The sequence below is a fragment of the Gymnoscopelus microlampas genome (genome assembly GCF_963454915.1).
Source record: "Gymnoscopelus microlampas genome assembly, chromosome: 16".
Classification (NCBI taxonomy): Eukaryota; Metazoa; Chordata; class Actinopteri; order Myctophiformes; family Myctophidae; genus Gymnoscopelus; species Gymnoscopelus microlampas.
The window spans coordinates 20,136,293-20,154,817 of record NC_139953.1 but is presented as its reverse complement, the minus strand read 5'-3'; the positions used below and the strand labels follow the sequence as shown (position 1 = coordinate 20,154,817).

Sequence of the window (18,525 nt, the reverse complement as noted above, 5' to 3'; positions counted from 1 at the left end):
CTTTTTTCTCATAAAATCTTGGTAATTCGTTAAGAACAGGAGTCATTCACCCTTTTCCAACAGTCTGTTAATTTTACAAATTAATTAATATATGCATTTATTTGAATTAAAAAAAAAAGCATTTTGTTGCCTAGCCCAGCCCGACCCAAAGCCCGACAAATACGTGATCAATTGGACCCGGCCCAGCCTGTGCCGACGGTCCGGGTCGGGTCCCGTCGGGTTCGGGCAAAAATCTTAAAGGAGACATCCGTTAATTTTTAGTGTTATCTTTGATATGTGGCAAATCACTTTCCAACGTAGAAATGCCCATTGATTTACTACACAAATCCCCCTGTCGACCCCCACCGTTGGCATAATACGAGGCGCGACGATAGCCCAAATTCGCCTATTTTAACAAATGCAAAGTCTGTTTTTTTTCTCCTAGCACTCATTGTGGAGCCCCATGAGACCCTTACGGGCGATGAAAGCCCGACAAGCTAACCGCTAATAACAGAACGGGCTAACGCTCGTTGCTTGTTTCTCTCCGAAACCTGGCAACCTGGTGTTGCCAGGCAGAGAGATAAGCAGCCAGCGTTAGCTCTTTCTGTTATTAGCGGTTAGCTTGTCGGGCTTTCATCGCCCGTAAGGGTCTCATGGGGCTCCACAATGAGTGCTAGGAGAAAAAAAACAGACTTTGCATTTGTTAAAATAGGCGAATTTGGGCTATCGTCGCGCCTCGTATTATGCCAACGGTGGGGGTCGACAGGGGGATTTGTGGAGTAAATCAATGGGCATTTCTACGTTGGTAAGTGATTTGCCACATATCAAAGATAACACTAAAAATTAACGGATGTCTCCTAAGCTCTAGTGTGTGTGACATGCATACATGCATTGCTTGTGTGAACCCAACACTCACATAATCACACTCAGGAGACATTTACAGTAAATTCAGTGTAGGCCTAGAACTGGGTGGAAACACGTCAGAGATTTAAAAACATACTCTATTGCAGAACCAATGCAAGGACTAATGGGTGGTCCTTCATACTGGGACTGTGTCAGGATTGATTTTCAAAGCAGTGTAGATGTAGGGTTGTTGGTGCTGATTCTTTCCATTGTTCCCATTTAATTTAGATTTCCTCAGACATTTAGCAGGCGGAAATCTCCGATCATCTGTCTACGCGAAACTACTTAATATTGACGTCTGGACCATAAATATGCACACTTTAAAGTCACATCATCCTGCTCTGTTTACAGGCAATACAATCATTATAAATCTGTGTGACTTCCCTCTGTCTGCATTTCTCATTTCTGTGTGAATGTATGCGAGTATCTGTACTTGACTCTATCTCTGCGCTTCAGTGAGTCTGTTTCCATTGCTGGGCTGTGTCTGAATGTTAAAACGGGATCTCATATCACCTTACCCCAGTCTGCACTACAGGGAAGTGGGTCATGGCTGGGGGAGAGTTTGAGAGTGAACTCAGTGATCTGGTTATGTTTCCAGTTGAACAACAATAATATACAGCATGAGCTACTGAGATTCATTGTTCACTACATCACAGTGCTGCTAGTAATTTACAATCATACAAACACCTTGACCCCCTCTTTGTCAGGATGGGCTGGTGAAGGCCAACATGGAGAAGCTGACATTCTACGCCCTGTCTGCTCCGGAGAAGCTGGACCGCATTGGAGCCTACCTGTCTGAGAGGCTGTCGAGGGACGTCGCCCGACACAGATATGGGTACGCATCGCCTGGTTGCTCTGCTGCCCTTCCATACACCCAACACCCACAGAAAACCGTCTATCATCTTTTTATTTTCTTTATTTTGGGGCTTTTATGCCTTTATTGACTGGACAGTAGGCTGACAGGAAATGGAAAGTGACATGCAGCAAAGGCCATCGGGATTGGGACTCGAACCCGCGACGTGCTGTCAGGCTACATTGAGCCTAGGTGCCTGGACCGCTACGCCAGCGATCCAGGCCACCGTCTATCATCTTTAATCTCGGCCATCTCTGTCCATGACAAATAACGTGCCCTTCACGCACAACTCATTATCTGAAGTGCCACAGTCATAAGCCACACACATAAGCTTGATTGAATTGAATGAAGCCCAGGTGAAGGTGATACTAAGATTAGGAGTGTGATTGAATGAAAGGCCACCTAGGTAATACCTAGGTAGAGGAGATATTGGGACAATTATTTCATGTTGGCTTTGGCTTGAGTCATACGATCCATGGCTGCTGTAGGGTGTATTTATTATACTAAACATAAACATGTTATGTAATGCAATAGGTGTGCTGTTAAAGATGTCATTGTCTCTTCCTGACCCTTATGTTTCAGATATGTGTGCATAGCCATGGAGGCCCTGGACCAGCTGCTGATGGCCTGTCACTGTCAGAGCATCAACCTGTTTGTGGAGAGCTTCTTAAAGATGGTCCGTAAGCTGCTGGAGTCGGACAAACCCAATCTGCAGATCTTGGGAACCAACTCAGTGAGTGTTCACACTTCAGGCTAATTTTCAGGCCTCTTTGGGGAAGCCGATGCATACAATCTCCCGAACACTCAGTGTTTCTGCCTCTTTCTCGGACCCGGGGCCGACAGATAGGCCTATAGATACCGGTATTCGTAATTTTTCCTGTCTCACAAACCATTGAGCCGTCCGAATTACTATTCGGCTCTGTACCCCTCGGAGGTTATATGAAACACATGCCAAGTATGAGACCGAACGGTTGGACGCTGTCAGAATAATGCCATGGACAAATTGTGTGTGTAACACACACACACACACACACACACACACACACACACACACACACACACACACACACACACACACACGCACACGCACACGCACACGCACACGCACACACACACAAATTCCATGAATTATAGTATATATAGCATGTGACGGCTTGCAATTTTGCCCGCAATCCCAGCAATATTTCAGCGCCTTGCACAAGCAAGGACAAACTTGACATCTTTGACAAGCGTGTATGATTACTTCTGTTCTTCCTTATTATACATCTTCTTTTCTCTGCTTATCTTTATTTCTTATTTATTTGTTACTGTTAACATTTGTAATGCTACACAAATGTGTGAGGACCCAAAACAAAATAATGTTTACATTTATGTACGTACTCTTTTTTTTTTTTGCAACTTTTTTTTATTTTTTATTGTTATCATCAGATCGACACATTTATGCATAGACAGCAACAACAAAAGCGTAAAAGAATAAGAAAGGTAAAGCAAAACAAAAGACATACAGTTAATAAAATAAAATAAAAATCAGGAGTAAAAGAGAAATATACAAACATCAAAGAACCGAAGAATGTACAATATCCTCACACCTACACTTGTAATACATTATGTAAATATCCACACACATACCGCACATTCAAGTTATCAAAATACACACAATACAAATCTCTTTATAAAAGATATAAATCTTATAACTCAATGCGTGCAAAAGGCGTCCACTTTTTGGTAAATTGCTCGTTTTGTAGCCTCAACAAATAAGTGATTCTTTCCATATCTCTAATCTCTTTGACTTTATTCAACCATTGCTCGGGGGTCGGAGGGAGCAGACTCAACCAATTGATTGTGATGCATTTTTTGGCTGCTGTTAACAGTATCTGAAGGAGGTAAATATTCTTCCTGCCTTCGAAACCCGTCGGCACAATTCCTAGAATAGCCGTCTTGAAATCTTGTGGTACTTGAGTATCAAAGACTTTATTAATATCGCTGAATACTACATTCCAAAACTGCCGTACTTTAGGACATGCCCAAAATATATGTGAATGGTCCCCAACCTGCTCACCACATCTCCTCCAGCACTCGCTTGTAGGAGTAGAGCCTGCTCTGGCAGTCAGTAACGGGGTCTTAAAAAACCTACTCATAATTTTCCACTGATATTCTCTCCAAGAATTAGAGTTAGTTACTTTGTGCGCTTCAGTGCAGGCATCAACCCACTCTTCTTGTGTAATCTCTTGTTGTATTTCAGCCTCCCACTTTGCTTTTATATAAAGAGTGTCACTGGGAGCCATTGATAATAGATTTTGATACAAGTTAGAAATAATTTTTCCACTTGCTCCCTTTTGGATGTCAATCAGAAAGGATTCTAGACCATAGGGGCTTCTAATTTTGTCCCAGTCCTCGTGATTTTCTAAAAAGTGCCTAAGTTGGAGGTATCTAAAAAAGTCAGTTCTAGGAAGGTTAAACTCGTTTCTGAGTTGATCAAATGACTTTAGCTGGCTGGAGTGACATAACTGATGAACAAACCTCAACCCTAGCCGTCTCCACCCCCCAAATCCAGCATCCAGCCTTGATGGTACAAAACCCCTAATACATCCAATTGAAGACAGGCCAGATGTTGAGAGAGGCAGTCTAAACTCTTTCTGAACATCCTTCCATATTTTCATTGTGAACCTCGACCAGGCACCAATGGCGTCTACATTGATATTATGTCCCGAAAAAGGGAGGGCTGCTAGTTGTGCCTGTATGCATAGAGATTTTTCAATTTTTAACCATCTAGTTGATTCAACATCCTCCAACCACATGGTCATGGACCTCAGTTGGGCCGCCCAAAAATAATACTTAAAATTGGGGACGGCCAGTCCACCTGCGTTCTTGGCCAGTTGCAATGTTTTAAATCGAATTCTTGGACGTTTACCTTGCCAGATGAATCTCGAAATCAATTTATTTACGGAGTTAAATGTAGAGATCGGTACTGGTATGGGGAGCATTTGGAATGGGTATAGTAGTCTAGGCAAGATGTTCATACGTACTATCTCCACCCTCCCGATCAAAGAGAGGGGCAGGACCGTCCATCTGTCCACATCTATGTACGTACTCTTTACTTATGTAAGATGTTGTAACTATCTTGAAAATCTTGAACCAAAATAAATTTACACAAAAAGCATGTCGGTCACTAAGGAAAGGAATTCTTTCCCCTTCAAAATCCGAATTGTTTCCTGGGACATCAGGTGGATTCATGGCACGAAGCAACGTCGACAGGCAAGGGAAGAGACTAATATCTGTGTTTGAGAAATGAAGCCCGAGAGAGGGGGAACATCTGTCATTGTGATGTTGCAAGCTGCTGTCAGCTAGTTCAGTGGAGGACACCGGATACAAATCAGATTAGAGTCCACACTACTAGCATCACTCTGTAGTCATATACAGAGATTGAGCGTGCATCCCTCTCCAGACTCGTAATCTCCTCTCTAATATCAATCTCTCTCAGACACACTTGTCTCTCTGTCAGACTCGGATGTGTGCTTGCACACAGTATGGTCAAATAAATCTTCAGCTGGCCCAGTCAAGGTCAATGTAAAGTTAAGGATTTGAATGTAAATGTATAACTAAAAAGCTTTTGTTGATAGGAATGAGTTGAATCAGCTCTCCTGTTTTATTTTGTAAATATTAAAAGCTTTTGTCAGGTTGCTCAAAGACTTTTTGATACCCTTTTTTTGACTGAACTTCAGTCATTCAGTTGTGCTGTGGTGTAATTAGATTCAAGAGCTTCAAAGACTTAATTTGTCACATACTCATATGTGTGTACATGTATCATGCCTGGATTAACAATGGTGCTAAGCGGGACTTGAGCCACAGTTAAGTGACCCTACATTGTTCCAGTACCCTATACATCTGCTGTTCATGTGTATGGTATTATCATGGATTAAAGTCCTCAGTCGCCATGATTGATTTCAGTCATTTGGACTCTATAGAAGTCTTCAATGGAAGCATGTCGCACAGAGAAAGATGGCCGATCTCACAATGGGTCGTAGTGCGACGCGTTGTGAGCTTGTAGATCGGAGTTATTTTAAGGTGAAAAAAAAGTGCTCAAACTATCAATAGGGTACATGTTCCGAAGCGTCTTCCATAAAAACCATAATGGTCTTGGATATGTCATGAAAGCAAAGGTTAAAGCCTCAATCTGTCATTTCTTCATTCTGCATGTAGAACACCAGGAACATGGATTTAGCACAATATTACCAAAACATTCTACATGTTGTGCTAATCGTTTAGGAAACAGAGTGCTTGTGTGTGGGTGGGGGGGTGCGTTCACAAGTTCGGACTTGCCTTAACAAAAAGTTTCAGTCGTTTGTGAGATTTTATTTTGCTTTAATCCATGTATTATGTACAAGGAGGACTCTGATGATATCCAATAACATTCAGGTATTGACTTGCCGTGCTTCCGGTTCCGCATTAATGTGACAGACAGTGACTGACGAGGTGGGCAGCTCCACGTATTAGATTCTAGACTCTTATAAGACTAGAATTTGCTTGGCTCGCAGGTTTAAAAATGGACTTCACTCAAATTGGCGCAACCGTCCTCTTGGGGCAATGCCCCCAAGAGGACGTTTTTTAGCGTTATCAACGCTAAATAACAGTGTTTATTGCATTGAAACGTGGACCGTTTTAGGCAGTTTAGGAGGTTCAGTTCAACAACCAGGAGATTACAGCTGTACTGAATAAAGGGAAGCTAACGTTAACCCATTAAATTCGGGAACGCATCTGTGTCATTTTAGATGTCCTTGGCTATTCAAAAATAGCAGATATACAAGCTCATAGCGTGGCCCTGATTGCCGTGCTATGAGCTTGTAGATCTGCCTTTTGAGGTTGTAGATCTGCTACTTTTGATACTAAGTAACAGTTTTGGACATTTGAGGTTTCCACCCGACAGAGACGATATATATATATACTAAAGATATATCACGTTTCGGGTGCCTCCGCCCCCCCTCTTATGGATTGTATTGCACTCTGTATTTTTTTCTGGTGCTGGGCCTGATCTGTTTATTAACGATTTGTGTAGGTATCACTGTAGGCTACTGTAAAATGTGTGTGCATGTGTCATGTTATCAACAACCTATATACAACCTATTTATATACTGTACTAGACCATACCCGTCGGGGGATATGAGCACCCAAAGTGCAGTTTGGGTTATGCGCTGTGCACAGACAGTATATCAGGGATGGAAAGTGATTATTGATACCTGCAACAGTTCCAACACACACACACACACACGTCATCGCGTCCCCACACACACAGACCCACACACACACACGGGCGGACGGACCCGCACGCCTCCCGTGGCCACGTCCTGGACCCACAGTGAACACACACGCAAACCCACACACACACAGCACGAGCGTGTCCCATCACGTCGCGAACCACACACAGCACGCGTTGCGAACACCCCTCCCCCCACACAAACCACACATGCTCGTCCTGTCGCCGTGTCCTGGACCCACAGTGCACACACAGACACACAACCAGAAATGTACTCGTAAATGAAAGTCCTTTAAGTTTAAGCAGGTTGTCTGTGTGTGTTGTGCCAGACGGCAACAGTCTAACAGAGAGGGTCTGTGGATTCCACGCATGCGCAGTTTGATCATTCATCCTATAGATCGGGGGGCCAACCCATAGCTCAAGGGGCCGTTACCATGGCGACATTCTTTTACATAAAAACGCTAATTTTTTAATGTTAATAATGTAATGTTTTTCTCTTCAGGCTTTTTTTTTTATGTATTTTTTTTTCCATGTGGTGAATTGAACGGTGACTAAGGACCCATGAGGGAGGGAGGGTATGAGGAGAATTATGTGTCGTTTAAAACTGAACCAACCTTGTACCTTGTGTGTTAAATGTTATGTTGGGTGTGAATTGTTTCGTATTGTACTGTTTGTCCCTGTATGTAAGAAAAAGAAAAAAGGCATGAGTCTTACTGCATCTGTATTTGTTAACTCAATTCCTGCCAATCACGCATAAATGCGATCTATTAAATAGCGCACTTGGCCGCCAAGATCGCATAAATGCGTTCTATTGAAAAATTAAAAAAATTGAATTTTTTTTTTAAATGTTTTTTTTTTATTTTTTATTATTTGACCCAAAGACCAAGGAGATATGATTTTTTGAAGATTTAGACTCCCATCCACTTCCTTGTTAACTCAAAACTTTAAAATTCTGTATCTCGGTACTTTTTTAATTTCAATGAAAAATCTCTGGCAGACAACAGCAAAAAATCTGAAATAACTCTGGCAGGTGAAGTGTTAAAACCAACCTACTGCTACCTATGCTGAATAAAAACCATAAACAAAACAACAACAAAAAATGCTAATAAACAGCTTGAATTTGGGTGAAGTGAAAAACAGGTTTCGTCATGGTGGCCATTTTCTAATGATGAATGGCCATGTGCAACTGCAGAGCAATTGCTTCAGCCACTGAGGAGAACCTCATCATGATTTGTGTGCATGGGGATCTCATCTTAAACAAGCTTAGTGCTTAATGAGCTTTCCAGTTTAGTAGACCTTGTATTGTGAATTTGTACTTCCATGTACTGTTATGTACTGTTCTCATGTCTTACTAAATAAAGTACATCAATCAATCAATCAATCAACCAAGCAGACAGACAGACAGACTGACATTCTGTTAATTATATGTAGGATATACATACAGTATATGTTACAATGTATAATAGAAGTCATGTTATACAAGTTATAATTACTAGACCATACCCGGTCGACGCAGGCGTGGGGGGATATGCGCACATGATCTGGCAACCCGGGAGGCGACATTGTTTGACACATAAACGCTAATAAGAAGCTGAGATTTGATGAAATTGAAAAACGGGCTTCACAGTTGCGTTCAGATGGTAATGGTCAATGGCTGTGTGCAAGATCAGAGCAATTGCTCCAGCCAGTGAGGAGAACCGGGTTGTGACACCACTACACACGGACAAACAGAGGTTACTAGAATTATAGTAGGATAAGGTACAAGGTAATGAAGTGTAGAATATTTAAATAAACTGACATCCGACAGCATGTCATAATACTGTATACAATATTGGATTTGCACCATCCTTGGGTTACTGAGGTAAGATCTACTGTATATCTATACAGTATGTTGTATACTGTATATCTATATGTTGCAACCAAAAACGAAATATAGGCCTACAGAATATAGAATAATACAGGATATAAATGGGTGAATGAAATAACAGACAGTAACTGTGACCGAACACTCAACTCACAGGTTCATTTCAGGAAGTGTACCGCCAGTGGTGGACAGTAACGGAGTAAATGTACTTGAGGTACTGTACTTGAGTACAGATTCTGAGGATCTGTACTTTACTTGAGTATTAGATTTGTTTGATACTTATTACTCTTTCTTGAGTACATTTCCAAGACAAATATTTTACTTTTACTTAAGATACATTTCTAGGAAGGCTGTAAAGTACTGAGTACTTTTAAGCCCACTCCACATCTACACCAATGATTCACCATGCAACTCCTTGCAACATGCAACTACTTGCAACCATTATCCCCAACGGCAGTTGCAAGGAGTTGCATTGGTGCTTTTGAATACTTAAGTATATTTAAAAGCAATTACTTTTTACTCTTACTTGAGTAACATTTTGACTGAGCTACTTTTACTTGTAGTGGAGTAAATTTGTACTCTTACTCAAGTACTGGGGTCGAGTACTTCGTCCACCTCTGTGTGTACCGCCCTGTCTAGTTTTTGCAAAGATGAGCACTTGTTAATTTATTAATTGGGAGAGTGCTGTGAAGCTAAATGTCAGTGTGTTTAAAGGATGACATTTTCTTCCCCAGTGGGACAGTGGTCTTCCCAGGGGGGTTTTTCTAAAAGGCTACGCTTTCCATTTTGTTAAATGAATACAAGCTATTCATCATTTATCTGTACGGCCCTATTAGATTGAAAATTATAACCATGTGTCCTATATATAAATATATTTTGAATATATACGTATATATTGTTGTATATTTTGTTGGTCCTTTGAGTAGCAGACTTTAAATATTGTTCTGGTGTTGATGTTATAGAGGTGAGGTTTTGATTGATTGATTGATTGATATACTTTATTTATTAAGACATGAGAACAACAGTACATGGAAGTACAAATTCACAATATAAGGTCTACTAAACTGGAAGGCTCATAAAGCACTGAGCTTGTTTAAAATGAGATCCCCACGCACACAAATCATGATGACATATAAGAGACAGACAGATATACACACTACTATACAGAACGTCATACAATCAGCTTACAGGTTACTATGGTATGAAAAAATAAGAAATATGTACTAGATAAAAAAGAGGAAGAGTTCGGGGAGGGGGGTGGTTAGGTTAAGACTTTGACAGGGGCCATTTTCGAATTGCAGCCTCCTGAAGGTGTTTATTTAGGGCAGTTTTTGGTAGGGCATTCCACTCCTACTGTGAGCGATGAAAGATGAAAGTTCTCATCTCTCTCCTTTCCTCCCCATCTTTGTCTTTCTCTCTGCCTCCCGCCTCCAGTTTGTGAAGTTTGCCAACATAGAAGAGGACACACCCTCCTACCACCGCAGCTATGACTTCTTTGTGTCACGCTTTAGTGAGATGTGCCACTCCAGCTTTGAGGACCCTGATATCCGCACCAAGTAAGTGAATGAATCAATGGATGGATTGTTGGACGGACGTATGGCTGGAGGGGATAGATGAATGGAAGGAGGGTTGGATGGAGAGGTAGATGGATGAATGGAAGGATGGATGTATCGAAGGAAGGATGGATGGATATATGAATGAATGGGTGGCTGAGCAGGGATCTTATTAGACTACTTTTATGAGTCTGTTTTTAGCTATTCCGTGACCTGTTTTTTATGTACTCTTTAACAAAGCAAAGTGAATGCTTTTTATAGCAGTGCAAGCAAGCAAGTGTGCAGAAATAGAACAAGTGAAGTGACAACCTTTCAACAATTAAATATAGCAGGATTGATAAGGAGCAAAACGTAGATTTTATTTTTATTTTACCTTCATGATGATGGCCGAGAGCTGATAATAAAGTAAGCGGGTACTGGCGGCTATCAAACTTTACCACTCTGTAAAAGGCATTTCATTTAAAAAAAAGAAATCTAAATGGCTGGTGAATGTGTGCCATTCATGTGGTATGACGATGAACGTCACATGTATCGTCTTTTCCAGGATTCGCATGGCGGGCATCAAGGGTCTGCAGGGCGTGGTGAGGAAGACGGTGAATGATGAGCTGCAGGCAAACATCTGGGACCCCCAGCACATGGATAAAATCGTCCCCTCCTTGCTCTTCAACCTGCAGACCGTAGAGGGAACAGAGAGGTGAGTACTTAACGCATCAAAAGTAAAAGTACTCATTATGCAGAAGGTCCGATTTCAAATGTAAAAAATCCTTTGAAAATAGCAGATCCACAAGCTTTTTTCAAATGGCCGAAATGTGTATAGCGCTGAAGTGGTTAATGTATGTTTTGTAATAATAATAAAAATCTACAAAGTAACTAGTAACTAAAGTTTTCAAATAATTGTAATGGACAAAAGGACAATATTTGCCTCTTGAGATGTAGTGGAGTAGAAGTAAAAGTACAGAAAATTGTAAATACTCAAGTCCAATTTTGAGGTATTTTTACACCTGAAGATGCAGCAGATGGGTTGAGGTTTACTTCAAGTCAGATTGATAAAATAGTTACTCGTACTACAACCCCAACCTGCAGTTTGACTGAAAATGCTGCAGGGTATCACGTTGCATAAACCCTAATTTATACGCCATCATACCTGGGTGCCCCACACCCAAAGAAGGAGATCTGTAAGCTCACAAAGAAAACAAAACAAATCAGTAAACCCAACGATGAGCATTAGCAGTCCTTGGTCAAACCTTGCCTCCAGACCTGCCAACCAGTACACATTCTGTGTACCAGGTTAGAGTTATGCATTTTGAAAGTATGCTGGTATGATTTGTCCCTCTAAAGTATGCAAAAAGCTGGTGACGCCTTGAGATTTAGTGCAGTACTCAAGTCTACACTCTCAGTGCTTAGGTGGCTTGCCCCAATACTGTCTGACGAAGTAAAGTCAAACAACTCAAGCTGCAACTTTCTGTATGTATATCTCCGCCAGCTTAGTGTGGTACACAAAACATTTTCCCAAGGTTGGCTGGTCTACTTCACCACGCCTCAGACACCACAGGGTCACAGAGAGCTGCGATTCAGCTTTTTGTTGCAATCACTGTGTATTTTTTAGGTTAGGCCATGGCTGCTGTTGTGTGTATACAGCAGTATCTTTGTTTAGATAGTGTAGAGAGACAGGACATCTAGGGCAGGGAGAGGAGAGACACACAAGACATTATGGGAGTTGGATTCGAACTCTGGTCCTTGCGATTCACATTACAAGGAGCATAATTATCAGTGCACTAACTGGCTGGAACACCAGGCACCCCTTGATTAGACCATGTTTGTCCTGGTAATTTTTATCCCAACTGTCAACCCCATGCCAATGCTCATCACCATCATTAGCGCATCATCCCACTGACAGGCCTGCTCTACTCAGGGAGCCATGTGTCCACCCACCAGAGAGAGAGGGAGAGCGAGAGAGAGAAAGGAGAAAGAAATGGGGCACAGCTTTAAATGATCGGGATAAAAAGAGATGGAGAGCGAGCATTGAATGAAGAGTAAATAATCGAGAGAGAGAGGAATAAATGAGGGACAGCATAAACTATCGTGATCAAAAGAGATGGAGAGAGAGCATTGAATGATGAATAATCAGAAAATGGGTTTGAGAATTACAGGAAAAAAGGACCGTGCCAATGCCAGGAAGGAATGCAGTGTAAGGAAACAAATTACAGAGAGTGAGAGGGTAAATTAGAGTCTACACAGCCACCCACTCTGGGTAAGGCTGCATATGCTAAAATCCACATTGACGTCAGTGCAGAGAAGTGCAGGGGGTGGGGTAGGGGCTTTGCTGGCAGAAGGACTAAGACGTGGACAGACACAGTTCCGTAGATGGACGGACAGATAGACGGCTCCACGTAATGGCTCCACTCCTCTGTACATCTGATATGAGTTCATCAGTAGAGGATGGTTTGTCCCCCTAACCCTCCACCCCCCTGCTATGTGTCCTCAATCATGTATCTCCTCACTCTGAACTCAGTGCCAATTAAGACTGGCCACAGCAGTTGGTACAGAGTCCAATTAAACTCTTAACTTCCCCTTATTATTAAGCATCTTGTGAAAGTAAAATTTCCTTTATTCAAAGATGACCTTGAATGTTTCTTTCAATTACACAAACATACAATTTTATTAAGTCTTAAAATTCCCCTTGCCGCAAACCTAGAATAATGTGTACTCCAAGCATTCACTTTAACACCACACTAAACTGAACCAGTTGTAGCTGCTAAAGCTAGCGCAATGCATTCTGGGTATGCATTTGTTATTTCCCCTTCTTCGGCCGATGAGTGGGGGAATGGTAGGTAGGTTGTGAATAAATAATATCACTGGACGACCACCTGAGGCCAGGCTTGCTGACGTGGAGTTATAGCACACACTTTAATTATGCATGAGAGTAAAGAAAGGCTGGGCCCAGTGAATCAGAATTAGCTTTATTGTCACATCACAGGTTTACAGAAGTCAAAAAGTGGGTGAAATTCGTTTTCGTGCATAGTTCCCATCGTATCGAGGGGGGGCAAGGGGGGAAAGAAGATCAAATGGGGGAACAAAAAGACATATTTACCCATGGTACCTGAGGTGTGTGAGCATAGCAGCAGATGTATAGAGTGCAGAAGTCCTGACGTCACTCGTTCATCCCCTGGTTCGTAAAGTAATATCTCTATGGAGAATAACATTGGGTCATCTTAGAATCGTCTCATATAAGAATTGTGGTCCAAAAATAAACAAACTGTCTTGGCGATATTGTCAGGGAGGAGGTTCTGGATCGTTTATGATAGTCAGTCACTTATATTTGATACAGTCTGTTTCTGGCGAAAATTTAACTAATTCGGCAGAAGTAACATTATCGTTTTCTCACCGTCAGTTGATGCTTCATCAGTCAAACCGCCGGGATCATTTGTTTATTTTTGGAACACAGTTCTTATTTGACACGATATTAAAGACGTCTATGGGAATTCAGAACCGGGGTGGAGAACCGCGAACTAGGTAGGATGTGTAAATTACGTCAGACTTCGGTGCTCTATACTGTTTAGGGATGGGACGATGATAACGATTATCGTTTATCGTGATAAAAAACGCTCACAATAATCGTATCATGGAGATTTTAAGTTATCGTGAAATTGTCCTCCATCATACACTAGAATGAATTAGCTTTTGTTGAGCTGCAAATTCAGCACAACTTACAAAAATAGCAGATCCACAAGCTCACAACGCGTTGTAAGCTTGTAGATCGGCTATTTCTGGCAAACGTTCCCCCCAACTATAGTGTGTGTGTGTGTGTGTGTGTGTGTGTGTGTGTGTGTGTGTGTGTGTGTGTGTGTGTGTGTGTGTGTGTGTGTGTGTGTGTGTGTGTGTGTGTGTGTGTGTGTGTGTGTGTGTGTGTGTGTGTGTGTGTGTGTGTGTGTGTGTGTGTGTGTGTGTGTGTGATTAGTGTGCATATACAACGTGTTGGACCTAGACACACAAATATACGTAGTACAAAAACATTTATACAATATACGACAGTACTTTATTATCCGCTCTGACGGAAATGTGTCTGGTGACACACCAGCAGCGTTGTACAGTATGCAACACATAATACACACATTTGACATAACGCAAAGAAAACAAAAACGATTGAATTGCATCAATGAAAACATGAAGACAAGAGCTGTGATGTCTACCCATGGCCAGATTCTAAATTAAGCCTCAAAATCCTCTGATGAACAAAGGACTTCTGTATTGTGACCGTATTGAATTTTGGAAATGTGTATATCTCTTTGTATCTTCATGTTACCTCTGCTACTGCTACACTCGCAAAACACCAATTATCCAGCCAGCAGCAGCCCTCTGTATTCACCACAAACATGTCAACTCCCACGAAAATCACTTCAAGCAAACGGAAAACAAGCACAGAGGATGAAGTCACCCCTGGCTAAGAGGCTGTGTCGTGTCGACTCGACACAGCAGTCCAGCCGCTGTGTTGGGCCACAAACAAACAAAGCTCAAATGATAGTGATAATGTATTGAACAGATTTTCAACCCTGTTTTTCTCTTTCTCTCTCTCTCCCTCCCCCAGTCGCTCTCCCTCTCCTCTGCAGGCATCTGAGAAGGAGAAGGAGAGTCCTGTGGAGCTGACGGAGCGTTGCTTCAGGGAGCTGCTGGGTCGCGCCGCCTACGGCAACATCAAGAATGCTGTCACGCCTGTGCTCATGTGAGAAGCAAACACACAGTAGCCGCACCCCCTTCTGTTCTGCGCATACGAGCCAGCCTCTCTCCTTCTGTGCATATGACCTTCCATGTCTGCCTTTCTAGACTCCTTCGCTTCCTTCAGTGCTTATTTACTTTTTCATTTTCTGTAAGCTCTGTGCTTATAATGTCAGATTAACTACTTCTGTTCAGCCATCTGTCTCTGCGTCTCTGTCTCTGCGTCTCTTAGTTGGACATGCTCTGACACTGCAGTTTGTCCTTGTATTTGTTCACAAGGACACATTCCTCTGTCCGAACCTCCACATTCTGCTTTTCCACATCTATCCATCTCTCTCCTCCCTTTTTATGTTTCCATACCTGTGGAGACTTTGCACCCCTGCAGCCCGGTCTGTTTAATACGATTGCCGGGTTCTTAATACTTTGATCTGTATCTGTTTCTGCAGATATTTCTGTATTTGTTGAAGTCATTTAATTCTGTGTCAAAGCAGAATGGTTTCACAGCGTGAGGTGTGTTGCACCCATCTGGACATGTTGACAGAAGTTAATGTCACACATACCCATGGGACATCTAGCTGGGTATTTGTGGGATTATGCCACAAGTCTCCCATGCCTCTTAAAATTGCTTATAATAGTTGTTTATTATGACATGTTTAGCCAGTTCCCATCTTATTTGACCGTATTAGACTATCAAAGAAGACAGAATTGCTCAAATCACAACCATTAAATAAAATGTCAAATGGTTGTTATGATATGGTTTGACAGAAAAACTAAAACTAGTGAATTCCCTTTCCTTTTACAGTTGTATATTGAAGCGCTTCTCTTTTGAACACTGCATCTGTCTGCTCTCTTGCTTCCTCTTCTCTCCGGTCATTTCATCCAACTGGTTCTCTTGATGAAACCTGTTCTGTTCTTTCAGCGCCCTCACTCCCTGCCAATCCATCTCCTGTCTCAGTTCTTCCTCCCTGCAGTTTCTCTCCCTACATCGTCCATCATCCCCCTTCACATCTGTGTGTATGCAGGATTGTACCATCTTTAGAAAAACCTGCAAAAACGAGTGTAATTACGCTGTGAGCGCTCCTAAAATGTTTCCATTTACTGCTGCAGTTGTTGAAAGTGTTATTATAGAGTCGTTTAGGGTTCTACTCGCTTTCTTCTCTCTGTCTGTGTCTTTATCAAGCACAAATGACGTCACAATCGACCCCGTGTCTAATGACATCTGATGCCCCTCCCCTCTCTCTTTCTATCTCTGTCCTCCCGTCTGCCTCTTTCCTTCCAGGCACTTAGACAACCACTCTCTATGGGAGGGTAAGACCTTTGCAGTGCGCTGCTTCAAGATCGTGATGTACTCCATCCAGGTAAGAGAACATGAAATGCTGCTGCTTCTCTCTCTCTCTCTCTGTCTGTCTCTCTCTCTCTGTTTCTTTCTTTATTTTCTACCCCCTAGACATGTCACAATTATTACATGATCACCTAATTGCAATTATGTTGCATAATTGTTTGTGTTGAACATTTTTCATACATTCTCAAACATTAAAAAAATAGTGGAAATGGCAGATCACGACACGATTTTGTGTATAAAAGCATTAAATATGGCCTATTTTGGCCATTGTTTATTATTTATTTTGATTATTGGTATCGGTCATTGTCTTCATTTCTTCATATCTGCCCTGTGCAATTTTTGTTTACAAAGCCTAAAAGCCAAACGGAAATAAAAGCTTTATGTTCCAATGTTCAATGGAAAAAAGACAATTAATTGTCAAGTAAAAGTCATGATCCTGACTGCCCCGCCACCCTTCTGTTTACATATGTGAAGTACCAGTAAAATGCGAGCAGTTTACCTGTGGACTCCTGACGTCTGTGTTCTGACAGCTACACGCACACCGCTCCTGTATGTTGTGACGTCTGTGAGTGAAGATTGCACACAGAGGAAAATTGCAGATGCACTGCAAAGCTAATAGGTCTTCTCGTGGCCATTCTCAGCCAATGGAACAATGTGCACAGCTTCCATTAAGGGCTGTGCTGAGCTCTCTTCTCAGGGCCTTATCTCAGAAACGCAAGTCACCAAGTGCTTTATTTCCAGCCTCTAGCTTTTAGATCACTGACTGGTCGAATGGCTTAGCCCTATTTTATACTTTGTCAAATGACTGTTGTACATCTGCTATAAAAAATAAATAATAACAATTTTGCCTATAATTACATTCCCAAAATGGGGACGACAGGTGGAAAGTGGGTAACACACAACTTCCTGCATTATCTGTTCTGTTTCTCTCTCTATCGATCTATCTATCTCTTACTTACTTACTTACTTAAATTTAATTTATTGTTATGTCGTAATTACATTTTGTAGATCTTGTTTTTGCCATGTTTCCTCCAGATCGTTAATTAATAGTAATCTTGCCTGGTTAAACGTTTGTTCTTTCTGTCTGTCTTTCTATATTATTTTGCTCTTCCACAAAAATCTGTTTGTTCCTATTCTCTTTATTTATTCATGTCATCTACTTGCTTGTTTACTTTCTCCCACTCTCTCTCTCTCTCTCTCTCTCTCTCTCTCTCTCTCTCTGTCTCTCTGTCTCAGTCTCAGCACTCTCATCTAGTGATTCAACAGCTGCTTAGTCACCTGGATGCCAACAGTAAGAACTCAGCCACAGTGAGAGCTGGGATTGTGGAGGTCCTGCTGGAGGCAGCTGCCATCGCGTCCAGTGGGTCTGTGGGTGAGTCTGCACGCACGCACGCACGCACGCACGCACGCACGCACGCACGCACGCACGCACGCACGCACGCACGCACGCACGCACGCACGCACGCAGGCCAGGTACCTGAAGTACTGTAAATATATACAATTTCCACATTTCATGCTGTTTGTTTCCTCTTAGTCTCAATTCATTCATTATTTTTCTTTCATCGTGTGTGCGTGCGTATGTCCAGGCCCCACGGTGTTGGAGGTATTCAACACTCTACTGCGTCAGTTGCGTTTGAGTGTGGACTATGAGCTGACGGGTTCCTACGACCACAGCAGCAACATCGGCACCAAGCCCATCAAAACACACGAGGAGAGACAGCTGCAGGAAGCAGTCATCCGGACCATAGGTATGTTTCTGTGCACTGCAGTGGTTGGAAGAAGTATTTGCAGTGGTGGAAGGCAAGGCAGTTTGAATTGCCTTTTTAAAATGTGCTATACAAATGAATGTGTTTTACACAGAACATCAAGCAAAGCAAACACAATTATAAAATGACATTAGGATGCATAAAACAAAATAAGTAAAAATGAATAGATACAGTTACAGTGCAAAAGAGAAAAGAAAGAACTCAATCTAAGGCTGCGGCAAACAAAAAGTTTTAAAAGAAATAAGAGTGGTAGCAGACCTGCAGTTTTCTGGGAGTTTGTTCCAGATATGTGGTGCATAAA

At 42.0% G+C, this 18,525-nt stretch overlaps 1 protein-coding gene across 2 annotated transcripts in view; it reads left to right on the top strand.

The window, feature by feature from the left end:
• The window catches only part of LOC311062593 (protein EFR3 homolog B), a 45,791-nt gene that overhangs the window by 14,142 nt on the left and 13,124 nt on the right, over nucleotides 1-18,525 (top strand). For both annotated transcript variants that reach the window (XM_084081739.1, XM_084081738.1), the window contains 8 exons: nucleotides 1,590-1,717; nucleotides 2,318-2,468; nucleotides 10,285-10,406; nucleotides 10,948-11,097; nucleotides 14,989-15,123; nucleotides 16,396-16,474; nucleotides 17,695-17,830; nucleotides 18,045-18,206. In XM_084081739.1, the coding sequence (XP_083937865.1) occupies nucleotides 1,590-1,717; nucleotides 2,318-2,468; nucleotides 10,285-10,406; nucleotides 10,948-11,097; nucleotides 14,989-15,123; nucleotides 16,396-16,474; nucleotides 17,695-17,830; nucleotides 18,045-18,206 (1,063 nt within the window). The remainder of the gene's footprint in view (nucleotides 1-1,589; nucleotides 1,718-2,317; nucleotides 2,469-10,284; nucleotides 10,407-10,947; nucleotides 11,098-14,988; nucleotides 15,124-16,395; nucleotides 16,475-17,694; nucleotides 17,831-18,044; nucleotides 18,207-18,525) is intronic.